The sequence below is a fragment of the Rhincodon typus genome, chromosome 1 (genome assembly GCF_021869965.1).
Source record: "Rhincodon typus isolate 14 chromosome 1, sRhiTyp1.1, whole genome shotgun sequence".
Taxonomy (NCBI): Eukaryota; Metazoa; Chordata; class Chondrichthyes; order Orectolobiformes; family Rhincodontidae; genus Rhincodon; species Rhincodon typus.
In genome coordinates, this window is record NC_063332.1 from 114428889 (window position 1) to 114451776 (window position 22888).

The following is a 22888-nucleotide window of genomic DNA, read 5'->3' on the forward strand; positions in this document are numbered from 1 at the left end:
TTCCTCAGATAACATGTCCATCCTGGGCCTCCTGCAGTGCCACAATGGTGCCACCCGAAGGTTGCAGGAACAGCAATTCATATTCCGCTTGGGAACTCTGCAGCCCAATGGTATCAATGTGGATTTCACAAGCTTCAAAATCTCCCCTCCCTCTACCGCATCCCAAAACCAGCCCAGCTCGTCCCCGCCTCCCTAATCTGTTCTTCCTCCCACCTATCCCCTCCTCCCACCTCAAACCGCACCCCCATTTCCTGCCTACTAACCTCATCCCGCCCCCTTGACCTGTCTGTCCTCCCTGGACTGACCTATCCCCTCCTTACCTCCCCACCTACACTCACCTTTACTGGCTACATCCCCGCCCCTTTGACCGGTCTGTTTCCTCTCCACCTATCTTCTCCTCTATCCATCTTCTATCCGCCACCCCCTCTCTCCCTATTTATTTCAGAACCCCCTTCCCCTCCCCCATTTCTGATGAAGGGTCTAGGCCCGAAACGTCGGCCTTCCTGCTCCTATGATGCTGCTTGGCCTGCTGTGTTCATCCAGCTCTATACCTTGTTATCTCAGAGTTAAACATGCAACTGCTTAGCAGTGAACTCTCCAAGCTGTGGTAAGCACATTTATGGTGATGGTTTTTTTCTGCATTAGAGTGTGTGTCAGTTATTTGGGGAGAAAAAGGTGTCTATCTCAATCTGAGATAGGTTGACATGGTGGCTCAGTGGCTAGCACTGCTGCCTCACACTGCCAGGGACCCAAGGTTTGATTCCAGCCTTGGGTGAATGTCTGTGTAGATTTTGCACATTCTCCCCATGTCTGTGTGGGGTTCCACCAGGTGCTCAGGTTTTCTTCCACAGTCCAAAGATATGCAGGTAAAGGGGATTGGCCATGCTAAAATTGCCCGTTGCATCCAGGGATGTGTAGGCTAGATGGGTTAAGCCATGGTTAAGGCCGGGTTATGGGGATAGGGCAGGGGACTGGGTCTGGGTGGGATGCTCTTTGGAGGGTTGGTGCAGACTTGAGAGGCCATCTGGTTATCACATGTGAATTTAAATACCATATTGTCTTGCAATCAATATTAACCATGTATGTTATGATTTTGTGTTTAATGGAACAGTGATAATTTTGAAGATATGGTTGAATTCTTCTAATTCTGGTCATGTGTGAGTCCAAATGCCCCAGACATCAACATAAATGCAGCAGGCAACCTTACTATGTGACTGCATTAGCTAATGAAGGAGCCAAAGAGAATTAAAAAGTAGCCCCTTTCAAATAAATATGTAGCCCTTGAGAAAAACCTCATGAGGAGAAAATATTTCGACTCCTATTCTGGGATTTAGGAGATTAAGAGGTGATCTCATTGAAATACAAGATGCTAAAGGAGCTTGACAAAATGGACACTGAGTGGTTACTTCTGCTGGCCAGGAAATTGCAAACATGAGTCTCAGGATATGAGTTTGATCATTTAGTATAGAGGTGAGAAAAAAAAATCTTCATTCAGAGTGTTGTTAATTTTTTTAAAAAAATTCTGCAGTAGAGTGCTGCAAAACTCATCCACCACCTTAAACATTCACTCACTCTACCACTGTTGCATAGTGGCATAATCGTGTACCATAAACAAGCTGCACCGCAGCAACTCACCAAGGTTCCTTCGACAGCACCTTCCAAACCTGCGACCTCTACCACCTAGAAGACAAGGGCAACAGACTCGTGGGACTATTAGCACCTACAAGTTCCCCTCCAAGTCACTTGTCATCCTGACTTGAAATGATAGCACCATTCCCTCATTGTCACCGAATCAAATTCTTGAATTTCATACATAAAAGTACTGAGAGTGTACCTGCACCAGATGCAATGCAGTGGTTCAAGAAGGTGGCTTACTAATACCTTCTCAACGGTGGTTAGGAATGAGCAAAAAATATTGGCCTTGCCAGTGACATCCACATCCTAAGGAAAACAAATCTCTTTTTTGAAAAATCAGATTGCGATAACAGGGGATATAGAAAATGGGCAGGAGAGTACAGTTGAGAAGAAGGTCAACCAAGTCCTCTCTGAACAGCAAAACCATCTTGAAGGGCCAGATGGTTAACTCTTGTTCAAATTTCTTACGTTGTTCTGTTCTTAAGGTCACTCTGCTACTGGTGCCTGAATATCATGGCTGCAATATTTTGTTTTATATCACATATGTACAAGTGTTGCTTGTCTTTCTGTAATAATCATGCCATTCAATTATGTTCTGTAAAACAGATTAAGACATTTCTATATTCATTGTTTATTTGACAATTTATTGCAGCTGTTATGGTTATTAGTAGCTGTTAGATTATTTTATTTGGCAATAGCTATTACCAACAAAAATATGAATGAAATATAATTGACCAAGTTTCTCTTGTTACTAGAGTATTTTCAGATTGAAAAGAATTACATGAAAACTGAAATGTACTCAAGTGACATATTGCGTGGGGAATCTTGTTTTATCTACTATGCAGTTCTCAAGCTATTCAAATTTTAAAGGAACTATTGACAATAATTGCATCACCGCATAACACAATGTAGAAGGCCATTTAGTCCATCAAACTCATGCCAGCTCTTTGCTAGACCTATCCAATTAATCACATTCTTTCCCCATAGGTCTGTATTTTTCCTTTCATGCAGTTATTCAACTTTCTTTTAAATATTACTTTATAGCATAAATCCACCACTCTTTCAAGCAGTGCACATTGTTTCACACAGGTTTGTTGTGCAAAAAGTTTGAACATGTTGCCTTTTCTTCATTTGTAAATTACCTTAAACCCATGTTCCCAAAACGTTAACTCTGATTTCTCTCCACAGATTCTGCCAGACCCACCCAGCTTTTCCAGCAATTTCTGTTTTTGTTCCCTACTTACTGTTCCTGCTGCATGTTTCTCTTTGCTTCTCCCAGCAAAATCCCTCATGATTTTGACCAACTATGTCAAGTCTCCTTCTATTCATCGAGGGTGAACAATTTTACCGATTCAAATCTCTCTTTGTGACTGAAGTCCTTCATTACCTGCACCTTTCAAGCAAACCTCTTCTGAATTCCCTTTAAAGTCCAAAAGCCCTCCTCCTCCTCCCTTCCTATAGTCCCTGAAATTGAGTACAATTGAAGGCTAACCAGAGTTGCGTAAACGATTTGTACCAAGTACTTCTGCTTGAGTATTTTCCTTTACTATGCCAAGGATTCTACATGCCTTTTCACCAACCCTCTTAGAGCAAGGGGTCAGCCAGCTAAGACAGATGAGGAGAGATTTCTTCTCTCAGATGGGTAGTGAATCTGTGGAATTTCCTACTGCAGAGGGCTGTTGAGGCTGGCTCATTAATTATATTCTATATTACATTCACGGCTGAGATAAACATTTTTAACGAGTAAGGGAATCAAGGGTTATGGGGAAAAGGCAGGAAATGAAGCTGTTGACTATCAAATCAGCCATCATCTATCTGAACGGCAGAGCAGACACAATGGGTTGACTAGCTTACTCCTCCCATGCCGAATGGTCTTTCTTGTCGCTATCAAAATCTAATTTACAAATGTAGCCAAGTCTTTGTTTTCCTGCATCCCTTTCAACATGTTCCATTTTGTTTGTATTATTTATCCTCGTTCTGCCCACTTCTCTGCATTAATTTTACCTGTCCGTTTCCTCCTGGAGTCTTCACTACTTTTTCCACTTCTGAGTTTAACATCATCTGCAAACTTAGAAATTATCCCCTGCACATGACTAAGTCCAAGTCATGAATGCATATCAAAAAGAACATTAATCCCTAATACAATTTGACTGAACTTTTTGGGGAGGGGACGAGATATGTAGATAAGGGTAGTGCAGCTGATTTGGTCTACATGGACTTGAGTAAGGCTTTTGACAAGATCTTGCATGGAAGATTGATTAAGAAGCTGAGAGCCTGTGGAATTCAAGGCAATTTGGCAACTTAAATTCAAAATTGGTTTGGTGGCAGGGAGCAGCAGGTGATTGTCAAAGGGTGCTTTTGTAGCTGGAAACCGGCATCCAGTGACATAGCACAGTATTTGGTGCTGGCTCCCTTGCTGTTTGTTGTGTATGTTAATGATTTAGACATGAATGTAGGAGGTATGGTCACTAAGTTCACAGATGACATGAAAATTGGTAATGTGGTAAATAATGTCTTAAACTACAGGAACAACATAGATAGGCTAGTCAGACGTGCTAAACAACGAAAAATGGAATTCAATCCTGAAAAGTTTGAGGTGATGCATTTTGGGAGGTGTAACAAGGGAAGAAAGTACACATTGAATGGTGGGATCCTAAGGAATATAGAGAATCAGAGGGACCTTGGAATATATGTCCACAGATCTTTGAAGGCAACAGGACAGGTGGATAAAAAGGCGTATAAGACACTTGGCTTTATCAGACAAGACATTGAATAAAAGAGCAAGGACATTGTGACGGAGTTGTATACAATATTAATTAGACCATATCTGGAGAACAGTTCTGCTCGCCACACCATAGGAAAGATGTGATTGCACTAGAGAGTGTGCAGAAAGGATTCACTAGAATGTTGTCTGGACTGGAGGATTTCAGCTATGAAGAAAGACTAGATGGGCTTGGCCTGTTTTTCTCAGAGCAAAGAAGACTGAGAGGAGATTTGACTGAGATGTAAAATGTTCTGAGAAGCATAGGCAAGGACAAACGTTGCCCTGAGTGGAGGGATCAATTGTCAGGTAGTAGAGCTTAAAGATAAGGAGTAAGAGGTTTAGAGAGTATTTGAGAAAAAATCGTTTTAACCCAAGGGTTGTGGGTATCCAGAACTCTCTGCCTAAAAAGCTGATAGCAGTGGTAGCTCTCGTGACATTTAAGGAATATCTGGATGATCATTTGAAATGCTCAGTGATGAACAGCATGGACATGATTGGGCTGAAAGGTTTCTTTCCATGATGTAAAATCTCTATGATTTTATAAGACTTTGCTCCAGTCTGGTCAGCATGGACAAGTTGGGCTGAAGGGTCTTGTTTCTGTGCTGTATACCTCCGTGAGAAAGAACCATTCTCTGCTCTCATTCCTTCAACTAATTTTGTACCCAAGTTAACATTGCCCTTTAATCCCATCAGTTTTAATGGTGCTAACAAGTTTATTTATGTCGTACTCTTACAAAAACGCTTTTGTAAGTCCATATGGACAATCTCAACTTCACTAACCTCATAAGCACGGTCATTTCAATAAAGGAATCAATCAAGTTAGACAAAAATGATTTGCCTTGAACAAGTTAATGCTGAATGCAATCGATAAATGCTTGTTTCTCCAAATGACATTTTCTTTTCTGGCTTCTTATTTCTAAATGTTTTCATGCAGACAGACTTACGTTGTATCTTCCAGGTTTATCCCTGCCAGTTAGCCCAATTTTACACTTGTTGGTTTCCCTTGCTCATAATTATTCTAAGCCTGATGGTATTATGATCACTGCTCTTCAAATGCACCCCCATTGAAACATGCTCATTTTTACCCACTTTATTCCCTGGAACTATATCTAGCAATGCTTTCTTCCTGGAAACATCCGGATCAAAATTGCTCACATAAACACATTTGGAATTTTCCTTCTTGCCATCCTCACCTTCTTCGCCCCTTTCATTGCTACTTTTCCAGACTTTAAGGTATTAATCAATGTCCTGCATTATCAATGCACTCTAGTTATCATACATTTTAATTTGTCCGCAAATTAGATTCTCCATCTTCTTCCCACTAATTTGGTGGCTTGTAGCAAACAGCCTGTAGTTTAATCAGGAACAAAAAAAAAAGTTGCTGGAAAAGCTCAACAGGTCTGGCAGCAGCTGTGAAGGGAAAAAATGTTAACATTTCGGGTCCAGTGACCCTCCTCAGATTTCTCTCACATCTCTTTAAATCTGTGCTGTCTTGTTCTTTTCTCTTATGAGAGGGAACATCTTTTCCCGAACCACGCAGTTCAGGCACAAATGATGTTGAAAACGGCATTAAATTTCCTCTCAGCTTTCTTTTATCAAAAGAGAACAGGCCCAATTACTTTAATCTATCCTCATTATTAATGTAACATGGGTTCTGAGGAAGGGCACCGGACCTGAAATGTTAACTATTTTTCCCTTCACAGATGCTGCCAGACCTGCTGAGCTTTTCCAGCAACTTTTTTTTTGTTCCTGATTTACAGCATCCACAATTCTTTTAGTTTTTATTTAGCCTGTAGATTAATAACTGCCTCACTGTTCCTTAAGCCTAATTGACTGGATTTGTCCTTGAACCATGAACATCTCTTGCCAGTGCTGGGATAATTCTTTTGATCGATATTGCCATGCTCCTTCCTATTTTAGAATGAGAGATATAGGGGCGGAATTAGGTCATTTGGCCCATTGAGTCTGCTCAACCCCATTCTTCTGCCTTCTCCCTGTAAACCTTGATCCCCTTACTAATCAAGAACTTATCTATTGCCGTCTTAATACATTCAATGAATTGACCTCCACAGCCATCTGCAACAATGAGTTCCATAGATTTACCACCCTCTGACTGAAGAAATTCCTCCTCACTTTAGTTCTAAAGGGTCATCCCTTCAATCTGAGGTGGTGCCCTCGGGTCCTAGTCTCTCCTTCTAGTGAATACATCTTCTCCAAGTCCACTCTATCCAGGCTTCTCAGTATCAAGTATTCAATGAGATTTTGCAGCCCCCACTCCACCCCCCAAACCCGCCCCCATCTTTCTAAACTCCATTCTGTACAGAGCCAGAGTCCTCAATCGCTCCTCATATGACAAACCCTCCATCCTTGGACATCATTCTTGTGAAACCCTTCTGGATACCTTCTACGCCAGCACATCTCTTTCTTAGATACAAGACACAAAACTGCTCACAATATTTCAAATATATTCTGGCCAGAGCCTTATACAGCCTTTGCACTACATCCCCGCTTTTGTATTTGGGCCCTCTTGAAATGAATGCTCGCATTACAAATGCCATTCTAAGTGCCAACTGATCCTGCGTGTTAACTTTTAAAGAATACCAAACCAGGACTCCCAAGTACCTTTGTGCCACAGATTTCCAAAGTCTTTCCCTGTTTAGAAAATAGTCTGCACCTTTATTCTTCCTACCAAAGTGCAGAGCCTCACTCTTTCCCATATTGTATCCCATCTGCCACTTCTTTGCCCACTCTCCCAGCCTGACCAAGTCCTTCTGCAGCCTTCTGCTTCCTTAACACCATCTGTTCTTCCACCTATCTTTGTGTGTCATTTGACTTTAATAATGAGGATAGATTGAAGTAATTGGGCCTGCTCTCCTTTGATAAAAGAAGGCTGAGAGAAAATTTAATGACGCTTTCAACATCATTTGTGCCTGCACTGAGTGGATAGGGAAAAGGTGTTCCCTCTCATAACAGAAAAGAACAAGTCAGCATAGATTTAAAGGGATGTGCAAACAAAGCAAGGATGATGTGAGAGAAAAGAAACATTTTCAAAAAATGAGTAGTTAGAATGTAAAATGCACTGCCTGGAGGCAGGTTCAATTAAGACATTCAAAAGGGCATTGAATCATCATTTGCATTGAAATGGTGTTCAGGGATACGAGGAAAAGGTGGGAGATTATAATGATGTAATAGAACTGGTGCATGAACAAATGAGTGAACGGCTTCCTTCTGGGCTGTAACAATTCTGTGACACTGTGAAGTTTCTTTCCTTTTGTTTCCTGAATATCACATAGCCAGGAATATTAAGATTCCAATCCACCTTCTTTGAGGTGGGTCCCTATTATTGATACTATATCATAATCCCATGTGGTAATTTATGCTTGCAGCTCATCATTCTTATATACCGCTCACTACTTTTTGAGAAGCAGCTATGTGCTGAAAAAAATATAGCTGGAAAAACACATGGTCCTGATGATATATAAAATAAACCTGCTTAGAGGCTCCCACAAATTGTAAAAAAGGGAGACTAACTTGTCGACGTACTGTGTTTGTGGATGGAAAGTGTTTGTTGAAAACTTTTAAAGGAGCCACAACATTGAGAAAATGGCTCTTAGATCCCTTTTCCCCATATCCCCGAACACCTTTTCTATGCAAATGATGATTCAATGCCCTTTTGAATGTCTTAATTGAACCTGCCTGCAGGCAGTGCATTGCACATTCTAACCACACACAGTGTGAAAATGATTTTTTCTCTCACATCACCTGTACTCTGTTTGCACATCTCTTTAAATCTATGCTGTCTTCTTCTTTTATGAGAGGGAACATCTTTTCCCTATCCACTCAGTCCAGGCACAAATGATGTTGAAAGCTTGATTACTTTTCCCCTCAGCCCTCCTGTCATCAATGGGAAACGGGCCCAACTTCTTCAATCTATCCTCATTATAAAGTTGGTAGCCACAGCGCATGAGCTCAAGCCCTTTTGCCAACAGATGGATCTGTATTTCCTGAGTTGAGAGGTAGATGAACCAGAGAGACAGACTGTAAAAATCAAGATCGCACTGGGCAACACACTACATCAATATGTCAGGATTTATGGTTGAAGACCAGAAGATCCTAGGAAGACGTTCCTGGAGGGTTAACTTGAAGTAAAGATCAACATCTAGGTCTATAGGTTAGGATGAGTCCTTCAATTGGTTTGTAGCGTGGTGCTGGAACAAAAGTCAGGAGTGCAGCTTCTTACATATTTAATTGTTGGAATGAATTTTGGAACTAATCATCACACCCACCCCAACACAAGCCTTCTAAAGAGACATATTAGAGAAGAAGAAAGCATACAGCCAATTCAAATTACTAGATTGGATGGCATCATGGCAGGGTGCCAACTGTTATGAGCTTTGGGGGCACCTGCAACATGGTATAATATCATATAATCAGAGTTCAGAAGTGTGACAGGTCTTGTCGCATGTGTGGTCTGAGGCAGGAAATTGTCCAGTACTGTAAAAGCAGTGATGTATGTGGCTATTGGGCAAGGCACTGCAGGAGGCCAAGCTCACAGCATGTAGCCAACAATGGTGATAAGCCTCATGCAGAGGGAATGCATTAAAGGTACAGTGGCAACTCCAGCTATAGGTATACCTATGTATAACTGAAGGGAAAAGATATACTCTGGTGCAGTTGTCCCATCATTTTGTTTAAAACAAATCCCTTAGATAGGATTAATTAATCCCAGTATTTACATTTTTGTATTCCAGTTTGCATAAAGCATTTAACACCACCTTCACATTGCACACAAAATATCCACTCTCACTAGGGTCCTGTTGTCACTCTATTCACAAACCATTTTGTCTAGTTGATACTACAGACTCTCATATACACAGAATTGATTTGGCATATTTGGTGATCCCTAGGTTAACCAGATCTAACAATCTTTTCCTGCACATCATTCACTAAGATTGTGACAATTCGGTCTCCCTTCACCAATGATTAATAATGTCCTCTGACCCCTTGCCCCTGCCTCTCCATGTTTACCTCCAAAGCTTAGAGGAAAGTGCCACTGGAATTGTCTGAAGCTACCTAACGCGCTTCCTTTTTCTCGTTCCATCTCCTATCACTCTCCTTGTCACCCTGCCTTTCTTCGGCCTGACACTGACACATTCTCTCTCTCCATTAAAACTCCTCAACTCACCATATACACCCTTTATATCCTCCCTAAGACCTCCTGACCACACAACTGCTCCTTCATTTAACTGCTATGAAAGCTTTTACCTATTTCTGCCAATTCTCAAGGAATATCTTCCCAAATTCCCCATATGGTGCCACTTCTCTCTCTGCAGCTTTCAAAATTTTCTTAGAATTGCTCTTTGCCAAAGATTCACAGTCACTTTTCATAACTCTTCAACCACGGCTTTATGTCTACATCTTTATCTAATTAATCAATATTTATTTTACTCCCCAGTTTGTCCTGTGTCGTAGCTTGTACTATGTAAATGCAAGATGTTTCAATTGGGAACAAATATATTTCAACAAAATGAGAGTCGAGTTGCTATTTGCTGTATAGTCTCACCTGTGTGGTAGAATTTTCCAGAATATCCAAGGTTAAAGGTAAAGTTGGGAACCTGGGTGCGCAAGAGGTTTTGAGTTTCAAGTAATGCCTAAAATAAAACAAATTAGAATGTGATTGTAGCAGACTATAATTTTTTAACAAAATACTTTTGAACAAAATGCTAAAAGTAAGGGTCACATTCACTGTTTGCTCTTGTTAATGGACGAGAGATCAATGAAATGCAATTTGTATTTTTAATTCTGTTTAATGAAAGCCACATGACACCACAATCGTTACCTTAATGAATACTTTCAAACTGAAATATAATGAGCTCCATAAGTAAAACAGCACAAAACGTTTTGTTGGTTTGACTGTTTTGAGAGCACTGGCTTTATTAACAGTTGATTGACTGGATCCAGCTTAGCCAGAAGCAAGAAAAAATAGATTTATGCTTAGAATATTGTTAAGAGCTGATTGATGAGGAGGCAGCAGCAGAAAGTGGAATGCTTTAACAATCTCGTAACGTTGGCTCCCGAGCTCATAATACTTCCTGCAGCCATTAGAACACCTGCTTATTTTTTGGCAAAGTGCATGCAAATGAGGAGGTTATGCCATGATACTGCCACAAAGCTATTTGCTGTCATTTCCACCTCTTTCACACTGACAGGTCCATTTCCAACAGCAGCCACAGTTACAAGTCAGCAAAGAAATGTGGATTAGAATTTATAGTACCTCAATTCAAGATGAAGGGTTGAAATTTCTATCTCAGTATTTCCTTTTCTGCAGCCTTTATACCATTTGTTGAGTGCCTACTCTTCCCTCCGCAGCCAACACACAACAGCTTCCTACAATGGGCTGCCTTTCTTGGAAGAGGAGGAACAGCAATGGAAAGATGCTGCTAGTGATTGATTGATTGGTTGATTTATCGTTATCACATGTACCGTAATACAGTGAAAAGTGTTGCTTTGTGTGCTCTAGAGGCTGACTGTACCATACAAACTGCATCAGGGTAGCAGAATACAGGGAAAGTGCAGAAAGAGAGATGAGAATTAACATTGGAGAGGTCCATTCAAAAGTTTGATAACAGCAGGGATGAAGTTGCTCTCAAATCTATTCATACATGTAATCAAACTTCAGTATCTCCTATCTGTGGAAAAGGGTGGAAGAGATCATAGCCGGAGTGGGAAGGGTCTTTGATTATGTTGGTTGCTTTCCAGAGGCAGCGGGAAGTATAGATGGAGTCAATGGAAGCAAGGTTGGTTTGCGTGCTGGACTGGGCTGTGTTCACAACTCTTTGTAGTTTCTTGTGGTCTTGGCAAGAGCAGACTGCCATACCAGATGTATCCAGATAGGATGTTTTCTTTTTTTTTCATAGAATCCCTACAATGTGGAAACGGGCCCTTTGGCCCAACAAGTCCACGCTGACCCTTGGAGCAACCCACCCAGTCCCATACCCATATAACCCACCTAATCTACACATCCCTGAACACTACGGGCAATTTAGTGTGGTCAATCCACCTAATCTGCACATCTTTGGGCTGTGGGAGGAAACCAGAGCACCCAAAGGAAACCCACACAGAGATGGGGAGAATGTGCAAACTCCACACAGACAGTTGCCCGAGGCTTAAATTGAACCCGGGTCCCTGGTGCTGTGAGGCAACAGTGCTAACCACGGAGCCACTGTGCTGCCCTAAGGTATGGTACACCTATAAAAATTGGTAAGAGTCCTTGTGGACATGCTGAATTTCCTTAGCCTCCTGAGGAAGTAGAGATGTTGTTGTGCTTTCTTGACTGTCGCATTGACGTGGGTGGACCAGGACAGATTGTTAGTGATCATCACTCCCAGGAACCTAACGCTCTCGACCATCTCCACCTCAGCATCATTGATACAGAGAGGGGTGTGCCCTCCACTCCGCTTCCTGAAGTCAAAGACCAGCTCCTTCACTTTGCTGACATCGATGGAGAGATTGTTGCCCTTACAGCATGCTGCTAAGCACTGAATCTCTTTCTTCTATTCTGTCTCGTCGTTGTTTGAATCGGACCTACAACAGTCATGTTGTCAGCAAACTTGTAAATGGAGTTGGGGTGGAATTTGGCCACACAGTCACAAGTGTATAAGGATGCTTATACACTTATAGGTTTTATAAGAGGTGCATGCAAGCCACAGGGTGGTATGCTCATATCAGCGTATATAGAGGCAAATGTTCCAGCATCTGACTAAGGAGTAGTGCTTGCAGAAGGTTCCTTTCCAAAGGAAGTATAAACGGAATGATGTTGCATGTTGCAAGTTGACACAATCACCTTCATCATAAGCACTACTCTGTCAGTGTCTCTTTAAATCACCATGGCCTCAACATCTGTACCAGGGATCAATCTCGCCTGCGAGTTTGTTCATTGTTAGCATTAACAATGTGGGTGCCGTATATTTAATTTTGAGGAATGCTATAAATGCTTAATTGATTAATGATTATACATGCAAAATTAAACGAATCCATTGTCCCTTTTTGCGCCATATTTACAAGAAGCAGAACACCAAATATTCAAGCAAACTCTTACTTCCTTTGTTATGCTGCCTATATTTTGGAGTAACTCACTATTCAGAACCATTTAACCCAGCAAAATAGGTTTCAAAGTGATTCCTGGGAGAAAAGTGCTCCTGTGCACTTTCCCAGGACTTGCGTGAAACACTGTTACACGATGAGTGGAGTCATTATTAAGCACATCATCTACTTAATGAAGACATGCTTCAGATTGACAACAGTGTTTTCTGTATTTTTATCTGATCAGAGATCTGAAGGATAGGTGTGGTGTTCTGACTACTGTACAGTTTTGTCTTTAAAAGAAATATACCTGCATGGAGGACTTGAAGGATGACCTAGAAGGGACAGCAAAGGAACCAACCAAAGGAACATCACATTGAACAGGAGATCACCCAAATGTTGACTGCAAGAGTCATGATGAAACACATAAATCAGAAACCTTCATGTGGTTACCTGCTTATCAGTCATGTTGGATCTGAGATTCACTCTCAGTAACTCCTCTTTACATTTTTTCACTAGTACTTGAGGATTCCACAGGGACCTTCACTTGGATCACAACTATTTCTCATCTGAATGCTGTTTCTCATTGATATTATCTGAAACAATTACCTTAGTTTCCAAATGTACACTGATAACACTCAAGTCCACCTCATCACCAGCTCTTCTGACTTCTCTGCACTCTCAGATTTGACACAACTAACGGATGAACAAAAAATTCCTCCAACTAAATATTGGGAAGATAAAGCCAGTGTTTTTGGTCCTGATCACAAACTTCAATCCCTAGCCATTCATTCCATCCTGCTCAAGATGCTCATTAAAACATACCTTTTCCACCAAATGGTTGGTCATTTGTACTGCTAACTCCTTCAGTGGCTCTGTGTCATTTTTCAAAAACATATGGATATGGGAATCACTGGCAAGGCCAGCATTTGTCACCAATCCCTAAACATCCACAAACAGAATGACTTCAGAAACCATTTCAGAGGGCAGTTAATAGTCAACTACATTGCTGTGGAGAGATAGTAGGAACTGCAGATGCTGGAGAATCTGAGATAACAGGGTGTAGAGCTGGATGAACACAGCAGGCCAAGCAGCATCAGAGGAGCAGGAAGGCTGATGTTTCGGGCCTAGGCCCTTCTTCAGAAAAAGAAGTTAGTTAGAAAAAAGATGTTAGTACGCACATATCTGTGAGTATAGAATTTTGTGCAAAACTGAATAAGTGTGTGTGTGCACCTTAGCCATCTTAACTTTTATGAAGAAGGGTCTAGGCCCGAAACGTCAGCCTTCCTGCTCCTCTGATGCTGCTTGGCCTGCTGTGTTCATCCAGCTCTACACCTTGTTATCACATTGCTGTGGGCCTGGAGTCACATGTAGGCCAGATAAGGATTATAAAGGACATTAGTGAACCAAATGGGTTTTTACAATTGATTTCATGGTTACCATCACTGAAACTATCTTTCCATTCCAGATTAATTCATTGAATGTAAATTCCATCAGTTGCCATGGAGAATCAGAATCCACAATCCCAGGGCCTCTCCACCATTTGATAATGCTTTTCTGAAGCACTTTGGAATGTTAAAGGTATTCTAGGAATGCTGAACTATTAAACTATATCACTAATGTCTATATCAGATCTTTCTTAGTGTAGGCTGATGTATCTTCCATACATTCCTTCTGATAACAGAAAATATCAAAACTTCACACAAAAATTGAATATGGGTATTTGTGACTGTCCCTGTCCTTATGTTAGTACACACATATCTGTGAGTATAGGATTTTGTGCAAAACTGAATAAGTGTGTGTGCACACCTCAGCCATCTTAACTTTTCTGAAGAAGGGTCCAGGCCTGAAACGTCAGCTTTTCTGCTCCACTGATGCTGTTTGGCCTGCTGTGTTCATCCAGCTCTACACCTTGTTATCTTAGCCATCCTAACGCCACATTGTCCTCCAGAGCAAGTGTGTGATGTATAAACATTTAAATCCAGTTTCTTCAAATGAATGTGACTCTTGTAAAGCAGCAGCTAGGTCTTGTGTCGGACCTGTTGAAGTCTGGCCTTGGCCTGGCCTTGCATCCTTTTAGTCATATTACACAAGCATTGTATATTTGGCACTACGGGCCAAAAGCTGGCATTCCAAAAGTTAGTAGCATCAAATGTGCCCATTCTGTCATGTTAATATAGCTAGTTATTGAATGTATACGGGCCTTCAGCAACAGGAAAACAGGCTTAATAGTGCAAACGAGATCAGTGAAGCCCTGTGGGGTTCTTGTCTCCAATCCAACCCTAGGCTTTTGAAACGAGAGATTAAAAAAAGCCTTTTTCAATCTGGTATCACATGTCCCTATAGTAGCAGAGATAGCAGGAACTGCAGGTGCTGGAGAATCTGAGATAACAAGGTGTAGAGCTGGATGAACACAGCAGGCCAAGCTGTGTTCATCCAGCTCTACACCTTGTTATCCCTATAGTAGCAGTCTGAGCATCTGGAGAGATACTACAGACTGCCCCAAGGTTTTTGTCATGAATCTGCCGTCTTTAAATACACTGAAGCTGTCATGCACTCCACAGTTATCTCTGGTGCTATAATTCCAGTCTGGTACTGTGTGAGTACTTGACTATTTAGGGCTTAGTGAGGTAATGTCTGTCATATTTCACTCTCGCTCATTATGGCCTTGATAAAGAAAATGAAGTGTTTAAATACCTTTCAATATCATGATAGACAAAACAATCAAAGTGTTAGCATAAAGTCCATAATGGGTACAATTTACAAAAGAGAGCTGAGGTCCTAATCTCCATAACACAATCTGGTGGCATGACAACTGGGCCAATGTCGAGGAGCCTCAATAGAATAAAGGTCCTCATTGCTGCCAGGGTTCCTGACTGCACTAGGGTAGTTTAGTTGCTGCACTGCTGCCTCAACTCCAAGAACTGCTAGCTGCTTAGAGGGCAGCAGCTTTCTGCTACTGGCGTTGCCATCGGGAGCAGTGAGCATGGCCAATATGACACAGGGACCCACGCAGAGGATCCCCAATAGATCCTCTAAAGTTGGGCAAATACCTTTGGAATCAAAGGATAGAATTACCTGTCACAGAATTCCTAGTCTCTGACCTGTACATTATTTATATGACTGGCCTACCTCAACTTCTGGTCAATGGAAACATTCAGGATGTTTATAGTGGAAGATTCAGCACTAGTAATGCTATTGAATGTAAACGAGAGATAGTTTGTTAGATACTCTTCTGTTGGAGATGGTCATTGCCTGGTACTTGTGTGGTGTGAGTGCTACTTGTCATTTATTGGCTCAAACATGATTTTTTTTTTTATTAATTCACTAGATGAGGGTGTCGCTGGCTAGGCAGCATTTATTGCCCATCCCCAATTGCCTAGAGAGTAGTTAAGAGCCAACCACATTGCTGTGGGTCTGGAGTCACATGTAGGCCAGACTAGGTAAGGATGGCAGTTTCCTTCCCTAAATGACATTAGTGAACCAGATGGGTTTTTCCTGACAATCGACAATGGATTCATGGTTATCAGTAGACTCTTAATTCCAGATTCTTATTGAATTCACAAACCACCATCTGCCATGGCAGGATTTGAACCCAAGTCCCCAGAATAATACCACTAGGCCATTGCCTCCCCAGTAGCAGCCACGTCTTGCTGGATTTCAGAACAGGTGGACCTCGGTATCTGAGGAATCATCAATGACATTGAATACGTGCAGTCATCATTGAGGATCCCCACTTCTGACCTTATGATGGAAGGAAGGATCATTGATGAAGCAGCTAAAGACCACTGAATTTAGTGCCTTGCTAGGCAATTTCAAAAGGCATTAAGAGTGAACCACATTGTGAATCCAGAGTCAAATGCATTTCAGACTAGGTATGGATGACAGATTTCCTTCCCTTGAAGGAAGGATATTAGACAACTAGAATCATAGAATTCCTACAGTACAGATACAGGCCATTTGGTCCAACAAATCTATACCAATCCACGGAAGAGAATCCCGTCTCAGACGACACCCCCACCTCCCTATCCCCGTAACCCCACATTTACCATGGCTAATCCACTCAGCCTGCACAGCTTGGATACCACAGGATAATCAATGTAACCTGCACATTTTTGAATGGGTTTTTGAACACAATCACTGACAGCTTCATGGCACCAGCACTGAGATTAGCTTTATATTCCTGATATGTTAATTGATTTTAAATTCCACCAGTTGCAATGATGCGTCTTGAACTCATATACTCAGAGGTCTGAGAATCAGTCTCAGTCTCCTCACACATTAACATACGTGAGGTCCCAATGCTTGTTTTAGGTAGCTGTTTCAGATCCCAGGTATGCTTGGACGTTGGGTAAACCCCTGTTACATTTATCTTATTTAATCTAACATTGATCATTCTTGAATAATTTAGCTCCATCAAGCTAATGTAAATTAGATTTGCTCTGAAAATTTCATATTCCTGAAAATATAACATCCAATATGGTAAGTATGTACGATTGCTATCTGAAGACCAGTTCCAAATTCAAGATTGACTCTCAAAATTATTCCATTTACATTCGAGCTAAAACCTAAAAAAGGACATTTCAATATTACATATTTTGATTCATATTGCTATTAGCCTTGTTATAAGCATATATTTAGCCAGGGATCTTCGATATCAGATTTTACTTGTGCTAGATCAAAACAGCTTGCTAAATTGTGAATATGCCTCAAGAAAAGTGCCGAATAAAGCATCAAATTGAAATGAAGTGGGATAATGTGTCAAATGAGCTTGCAAAGAAGCTACTTCTACACAGCTTGAGACCTGTAAATTGAGGCCATTAAGAAGCATTACTATTCTTCAATTGTGTGTGTTTACACAAAAGAAATATGTGCAAAACCATTTTTTTTGTTATCAATGAAGCGATACACATATCACCAAAATGCTTTGTATGCATGAGGACAAAGGAAGTGGCATTTTAAAATCAGAATTGCTATGCAAATTGCATTCTACTAGTATGAGAAAAATCCTCCCAATCTAGTCAGCTCTTGAAAATAACTGTGTGTACCCAGTTACCACAAGTGGAACATGACACTTTTTCACAGTGGTTAACATATCAGCCGGTAAACATAAAAATAATAGCAATAACTGAAATCACAGAATCATAAAGAATCATACAGCACACAAGAGGCCCTTCAGCCTGTACCGACAAATCTGTACCACCAAAAATATACTACTGGCTACACTTGTCCCACCTCCCCTCTCTTGGCCCTCATCTAGGATTATCATGCACAAAGGTTTCCTGAGTTTTTGCATTGACTAGTTTGGAACTTATATTAGCTTATTTCACTTTATTGAGTTTTATTCTTGGTCGTGTTTTATTGCAGACGTTCAGCAAAAGGTTCAAGATGCAGATACCAGACCCTGACAGCCCGGTCTGAGTTTGCTCCATTGAGTCAGTGTGGTCTCTGCAGTCAGGAGGAATGCCAGCAATGAAGGGAGATTACAATGTCCTTCACTGCTTCACCAGGGCAGTGCCACCATTTTCTCTCTGCTACCTCATACTTACTCTATCGCTGGTACTGTACACACCTTCCACCAAGGCTCATGGTCTTTGGTTTCGCACTGTTACATGCAACTTAGAGCCATGGGGTCTGTTTCTGTGCTGTATGACTCTTCGATTCAACCAGTCCATGCCGAACATAATCCCAAACTAAACTAGTCCCATCTGCCTGCTCCTGACCCATATCCCTCCAAACCTTTCCTATTCATGTACCTATCCAAATGTCTTTTAAACATCATTGTACCCACATCCAACATCTTCCCTCATTCATTCTTACCCACCTTAACTCCCCTCACTACTAATCATGCATGGCCTCTGTACTGCCCACTCACTCAATCAGAACACCTCCCCACTTTTCCCCTTACTGTACTGCACTATTAGCTGTGTTACTCACTCTCATCTCATTCAATTCCTCTCACTGTCTCATTCCAGGAAAGAAACAGCCCATAACAGGGTGAAGAGAGCCAAGGCAAGTGTTGGGAGTGTCAATAATTCACCTCCTTGCTTTCTATAAAGCAAGGATCCTGATTCTAATGGGCAAGGTCTGGCACCATTGGTGAGGTTGCTGAAACCTCCATGTCCTGGAAAGTAGGTAAGAAGTATTGTCCACTGTTGTGCTATTCTTCCATTACCCTGATTGGAAATGTACTTTTATTATGTTCAACCTTCTCAGTGCATTCTCTCTTCTTCTCTCCCAAAGGCACCAGTGGCTTCAGTGTGGTATTGGCAGCCAACTGACCAACCCTGCAAGACATCTTCTCTTCCAACTCTGAGGAAGAAAACACGAACACCTCAGAAGATGCACTGGCTGAACTATCTACTAGCTCAGATACTCATAAGTAATGCCCATTTCACTGGAGCCCACAGGATTACCAGAGACCAGGCACCCCCTCAACTCAAAGGAGAAGGTTCCACTGTGTCACCAGTCAAGAAGTTCACCTAAATACACAAGCAGACACGGCAACTGCAGCAAGTTTGTTGGAGGCACTGTGCAAACTGACCCAAAGTTTGTAGGACTGTGCAACAGTCATCGGGATCCTGCTGCCTCTGGCATACAAACATCTGGCTGCTTCCATGATCAGGTTGGCAGCTGCCATGGAGAGTCAAGTCCAGCACTAGCAGATCCTGCTGTATATGCACACAGGCATGCATTCCATCACTCCAGCCATTGGTGCACAGAACCAACAACAAGGCGACAAGGGGAGGGCTCTTGACTTCTCTTCAGTTGCCCCTCCCTCACAAGGAGTCAGGGCAATGGTAGTACGCATCAGATGGAGGAGGTGCCACTCACAGACCACTCTCAGGACACTTCAGAGATGGCTGGGCCTTCCCTCTCCCACAGCCCTGTGGGACTTCAAGCCAAAGAGGGCGCACCTACTTCTGTATCCTTTAGTTGCAATTGTCTTTGGGGCCACATGATCAAGGCGCCAAGGCTCATGGGTTCCAGTGTGCAGCAGGCTCCTTCTATCCCAGCTACAGAGCCTGAGATGCCCAGACATGGGGCGGGGAGGGGGGGGGGGGGGAGGGCGGGGGGGGGTAAGAAAGATGAACGGGGGCAGGAGGCAGTGTGCCAGGTGTGTAAGGTGCCTGGCAAGTAGGGTGCCAGCTAGGTAGGATGTCATGGATGGGGTAGTGCTAAATGGGCATAGTGCCAGCGTACAAGGTGGTAAGTGGGTGGAGTACTTAAGTTAGGTCAGGGTCAGTGGGAAAAATCAGGCCCAGTGGAGAATGGTGAGGGTAGGTATCAAGTCTGGAGGCTTCTGGTCCATATGCAGGGGTAGTGAGGGGTAGGGGAAAGGAGTTTCCATATCAAGTTGGGTCTGAACAGTGGTTCGGGTCAAGTTGAATATTTGTTCAGCGAAACTCACGTTTCCACAATCCTGTGTTAATTTAAAACAATATCATGCTAGGAGCAAGTCCTGCCCTCAGCAGAACCAAGTCCTCAGGGTGATTTCTGAATTACCCATTGGTTGTATCAGCCATTGATGCTTTTTGCAGTCATTCGAGCAAATTCCAAATGTTAAATTGAAGATCTTGGACACAAAGACAATATTGGTAGGTTTTGAATCTATGAACTTTTTAAAATTTTCATGATACCTATTATATCTCAACCTAACAAGAACACAGTACAGTCATTTTCACTTTCAGGAAGTTCGATGTAGGGGTTACTTATAGCTGGAGGATTGACTCTGATTTATAACATATAGTTTTTTGTGATAAAGTCATTTCAGTGGTAGTTCCTAATTTACAACACTGCCCACACTGCAAATGAAGTATTTTGTTGGTTGTACAGTGCTGGTGGTCATGAAAAACATTATACTACCATGAGCTTTTCTCTTCATTATTCTTGTATTAATCAAATTTTACTGCATTACTTCTTTTGAAAATATCCAGGGTTTTTTTTGAAAAGCAGAATTACAGTTTAAAAAAAAAGCGCAGCCTAATTGCGCTGGTTCATGAAGAACTTTGGACTTGAGTGGAAATTTTAGGTGCAGTAGGGAATGAATCACTTTCATAATGGGCACTATATACATTGTAACCACCAAGTGCCAAAGTGAAACCTTACCCAAAGATTCATCCTGGACAATGTTGTCTTTGGATATGAAATAAACTCCTAACACTAACCATTGTTTTATAATAGCTACTAGCATTTTCTAATCTCAAACTGATCTCTGTTTGCAGTGACTATTAGAGCTGAATGATTGCTCTGAAAATAGTTGCATATAAAAGATGTCAGAAAGAAATAAATGGGAAGTCGACAGGGATGTTCACCTTTCACAGGGCAATAGTTTGTACACAAACGCTCAACTGATTTTCAATAAAATTTTCAGTCCTGCCAAAATAAAAACTACAGAGGAGAAAGCCTTGTATGTACAATGAAAATTATTACATACAAAGGGATATCTAGTAATCTGCATTAGAGTAATTCTCCCAGGGGTACATCTAAAGAAACTGTTGGTTTCATCCCTGATTTTCTGTCTATTTGGTGTTAAACTGGTAGTTTAAGATCATTGATAACAAGGTGTAGAGCTGGATGAACACAACAGGCCAAGCAGCATCAGAGGAGCAGGAAAGCTGACGTTTCGGATCATTTATGGTTCAGTCCAAGCAACAAGCAGTGCTCTTGATCAGTGCCTCATCCACAACTTAAACATTCACTCTCTCCACCACTGGTGCAGAGTGGCAGTGGAATGCACCATTTCCCATTGCACTGCAACCACTCGCCAAATGATCAACAGCTCTTCCTAAACCAACGACCTCCATTACCTCATTTATGATTAATGGTTTATGCAGGTTTATGGGCCTGCAAAGTTTCACTCCAGACAATACCCCATTCAGACTTGGAACTATATTGCCATTCCTTCTGTGTCACATGACCAAACTCCTGGAACTCACTCGTACCAGCATTGTGGGTGAACTTGCACTAAAGGAATTCCAGCAATTCAAGTAGGCAGCTCACCAAGTGCTTCTCAAGAACAATTAGGGATGGAAAATAAATGTTGCTCTTTCCAGTGATGCTCACATCCCATGAAAGAATAAAACAAACATTTCACTGTGTAGCCAGTGTGACCTGAATGATACTTTGAGTTTCCAGTAGGCATTTAAACTTGGCTTCTATTATGATAATTAGGTGTCGTGTGCAATTTTAATACGTTCTGCATTAGAACTCACCTGCCGTTTTCTTTCCACCAACAAAAGCTGTTTGTACCTTACAAGAACAACAATGTGTATTAAATAGCATCTTCAATGTAATAAAATATTACAGGGCTCTTCATGTGACTATTATAAAGCAAATTATGACTCTATGCAACATAAAGAGCTATTGGGTAGATTTTATACTGACCTACGGTGGTGGTTTGGGATTCAGGGTGTAATAACAGTGAAGACAATGTCTCAGGCTTCCCAATATTTAACAGAGGGAAATTTCTGGTCATTCTGCACAGCAATGGACAACTCAATAGTGGTAGCGGTGACTTGGAGCTGGGTATCATTGGTGTAGATGTAAAAATTAAGGATGCGCTTTCTCCTGATGACACTGAAGGTGCAGCACATGAATAATTAATAGGAGGGGCTAAGAATAGATTCTTGGGGAATAGCAGCAGTAATGGCATGGGAGCAGGAAGCAAGTCCATTGCAAATTATACTTTGGCAGCAGTTAGAGTGATCAGAATAGGACCAGGGGAGTGCAGCATCTCCTGGATGGTGGAATGTGGACAGCACGTGGAGGAGCATAATCTGGTCAAACATGTGAAAAGCTGCAGGCAGGTTCAGAAGAATGGAGGAATAGATTCTTTTTATCGTAGTCACATTGTCACAATAATTGTGAACTTGATAAGGGTCATTTGCTACTCTTCCAAGGGTGCAAATTCAATTATAGGGTTTCAAATGTGCAGTTATTTGAAAGATGAGCATAGATTTGGAATATGGCAACATGTTTAAGGACTTTGGAAAGTTAAGTGAGGTGGTCGATGAGGTGGTAGGATTTTTTAAGAGAAGGCCGATAACAGCAGTTTTAGAGGAGAGGAGGAACACATAAACAGAGGGATCCATTAAAGTGGAGATGAAGAGAGAACATTGGGTGGTCCACAGTTCAGTGGGAATAGGGTTGATGGAACAGAATGTATGCCATTTACAAAATAAAGCCAGAGAGGACATGAGGGGAGAAAAGAGAGACTATATAAATTCAGACTAGTGCATAGGGCAACTTTAGTGGAAGTTTGAGCTAGTAGGAGAGACAAAACAAATGGCTGATCAGATGATCTTGATTTTGGTGACAAAGATATTCTTGTTCTTAACCTTGGAGGTAAGGATTAAAGCGATAGGGAAGAAGGTGCAGGAAGATAGCTTGCAGTAAAGATTAACA

At 41.7% G+C, this 22888-nt stretch overlaps 1 protein-coding gene across 2 annotated transcripts in view; it reads right to left on the bottom strand.

The window, feature by feature from the left end:
• The window catches only part of LOC109912015 (bifunctional heparan sulfate N-deacetylase/N-sulfotransferase 4-like), a 149745-nt gene that overhangs the window by 38108 nt on the left and 88749 nt on the right, over nt 1-22888 (bottom strand). The window contains exons 3-4 of one of the 2 annotated variants that reach the window (XM_048598789.1): nt 9963-10050; nt 1636-1680 (exon numbers count right to left, since the gene is read on the bottom strand). In XM_048598789.1, the coding sequence (XP_048454746.1) occupies nt 1636-1680; nt 9963-10050 (133 nt within the window). The remainder of the gene's footprint in view (nt 1-1635; nt 1681-9962; nt 10051-22888) is intronic. The other variant, XM_048598798.1, reaches the window with a different exon arrangement.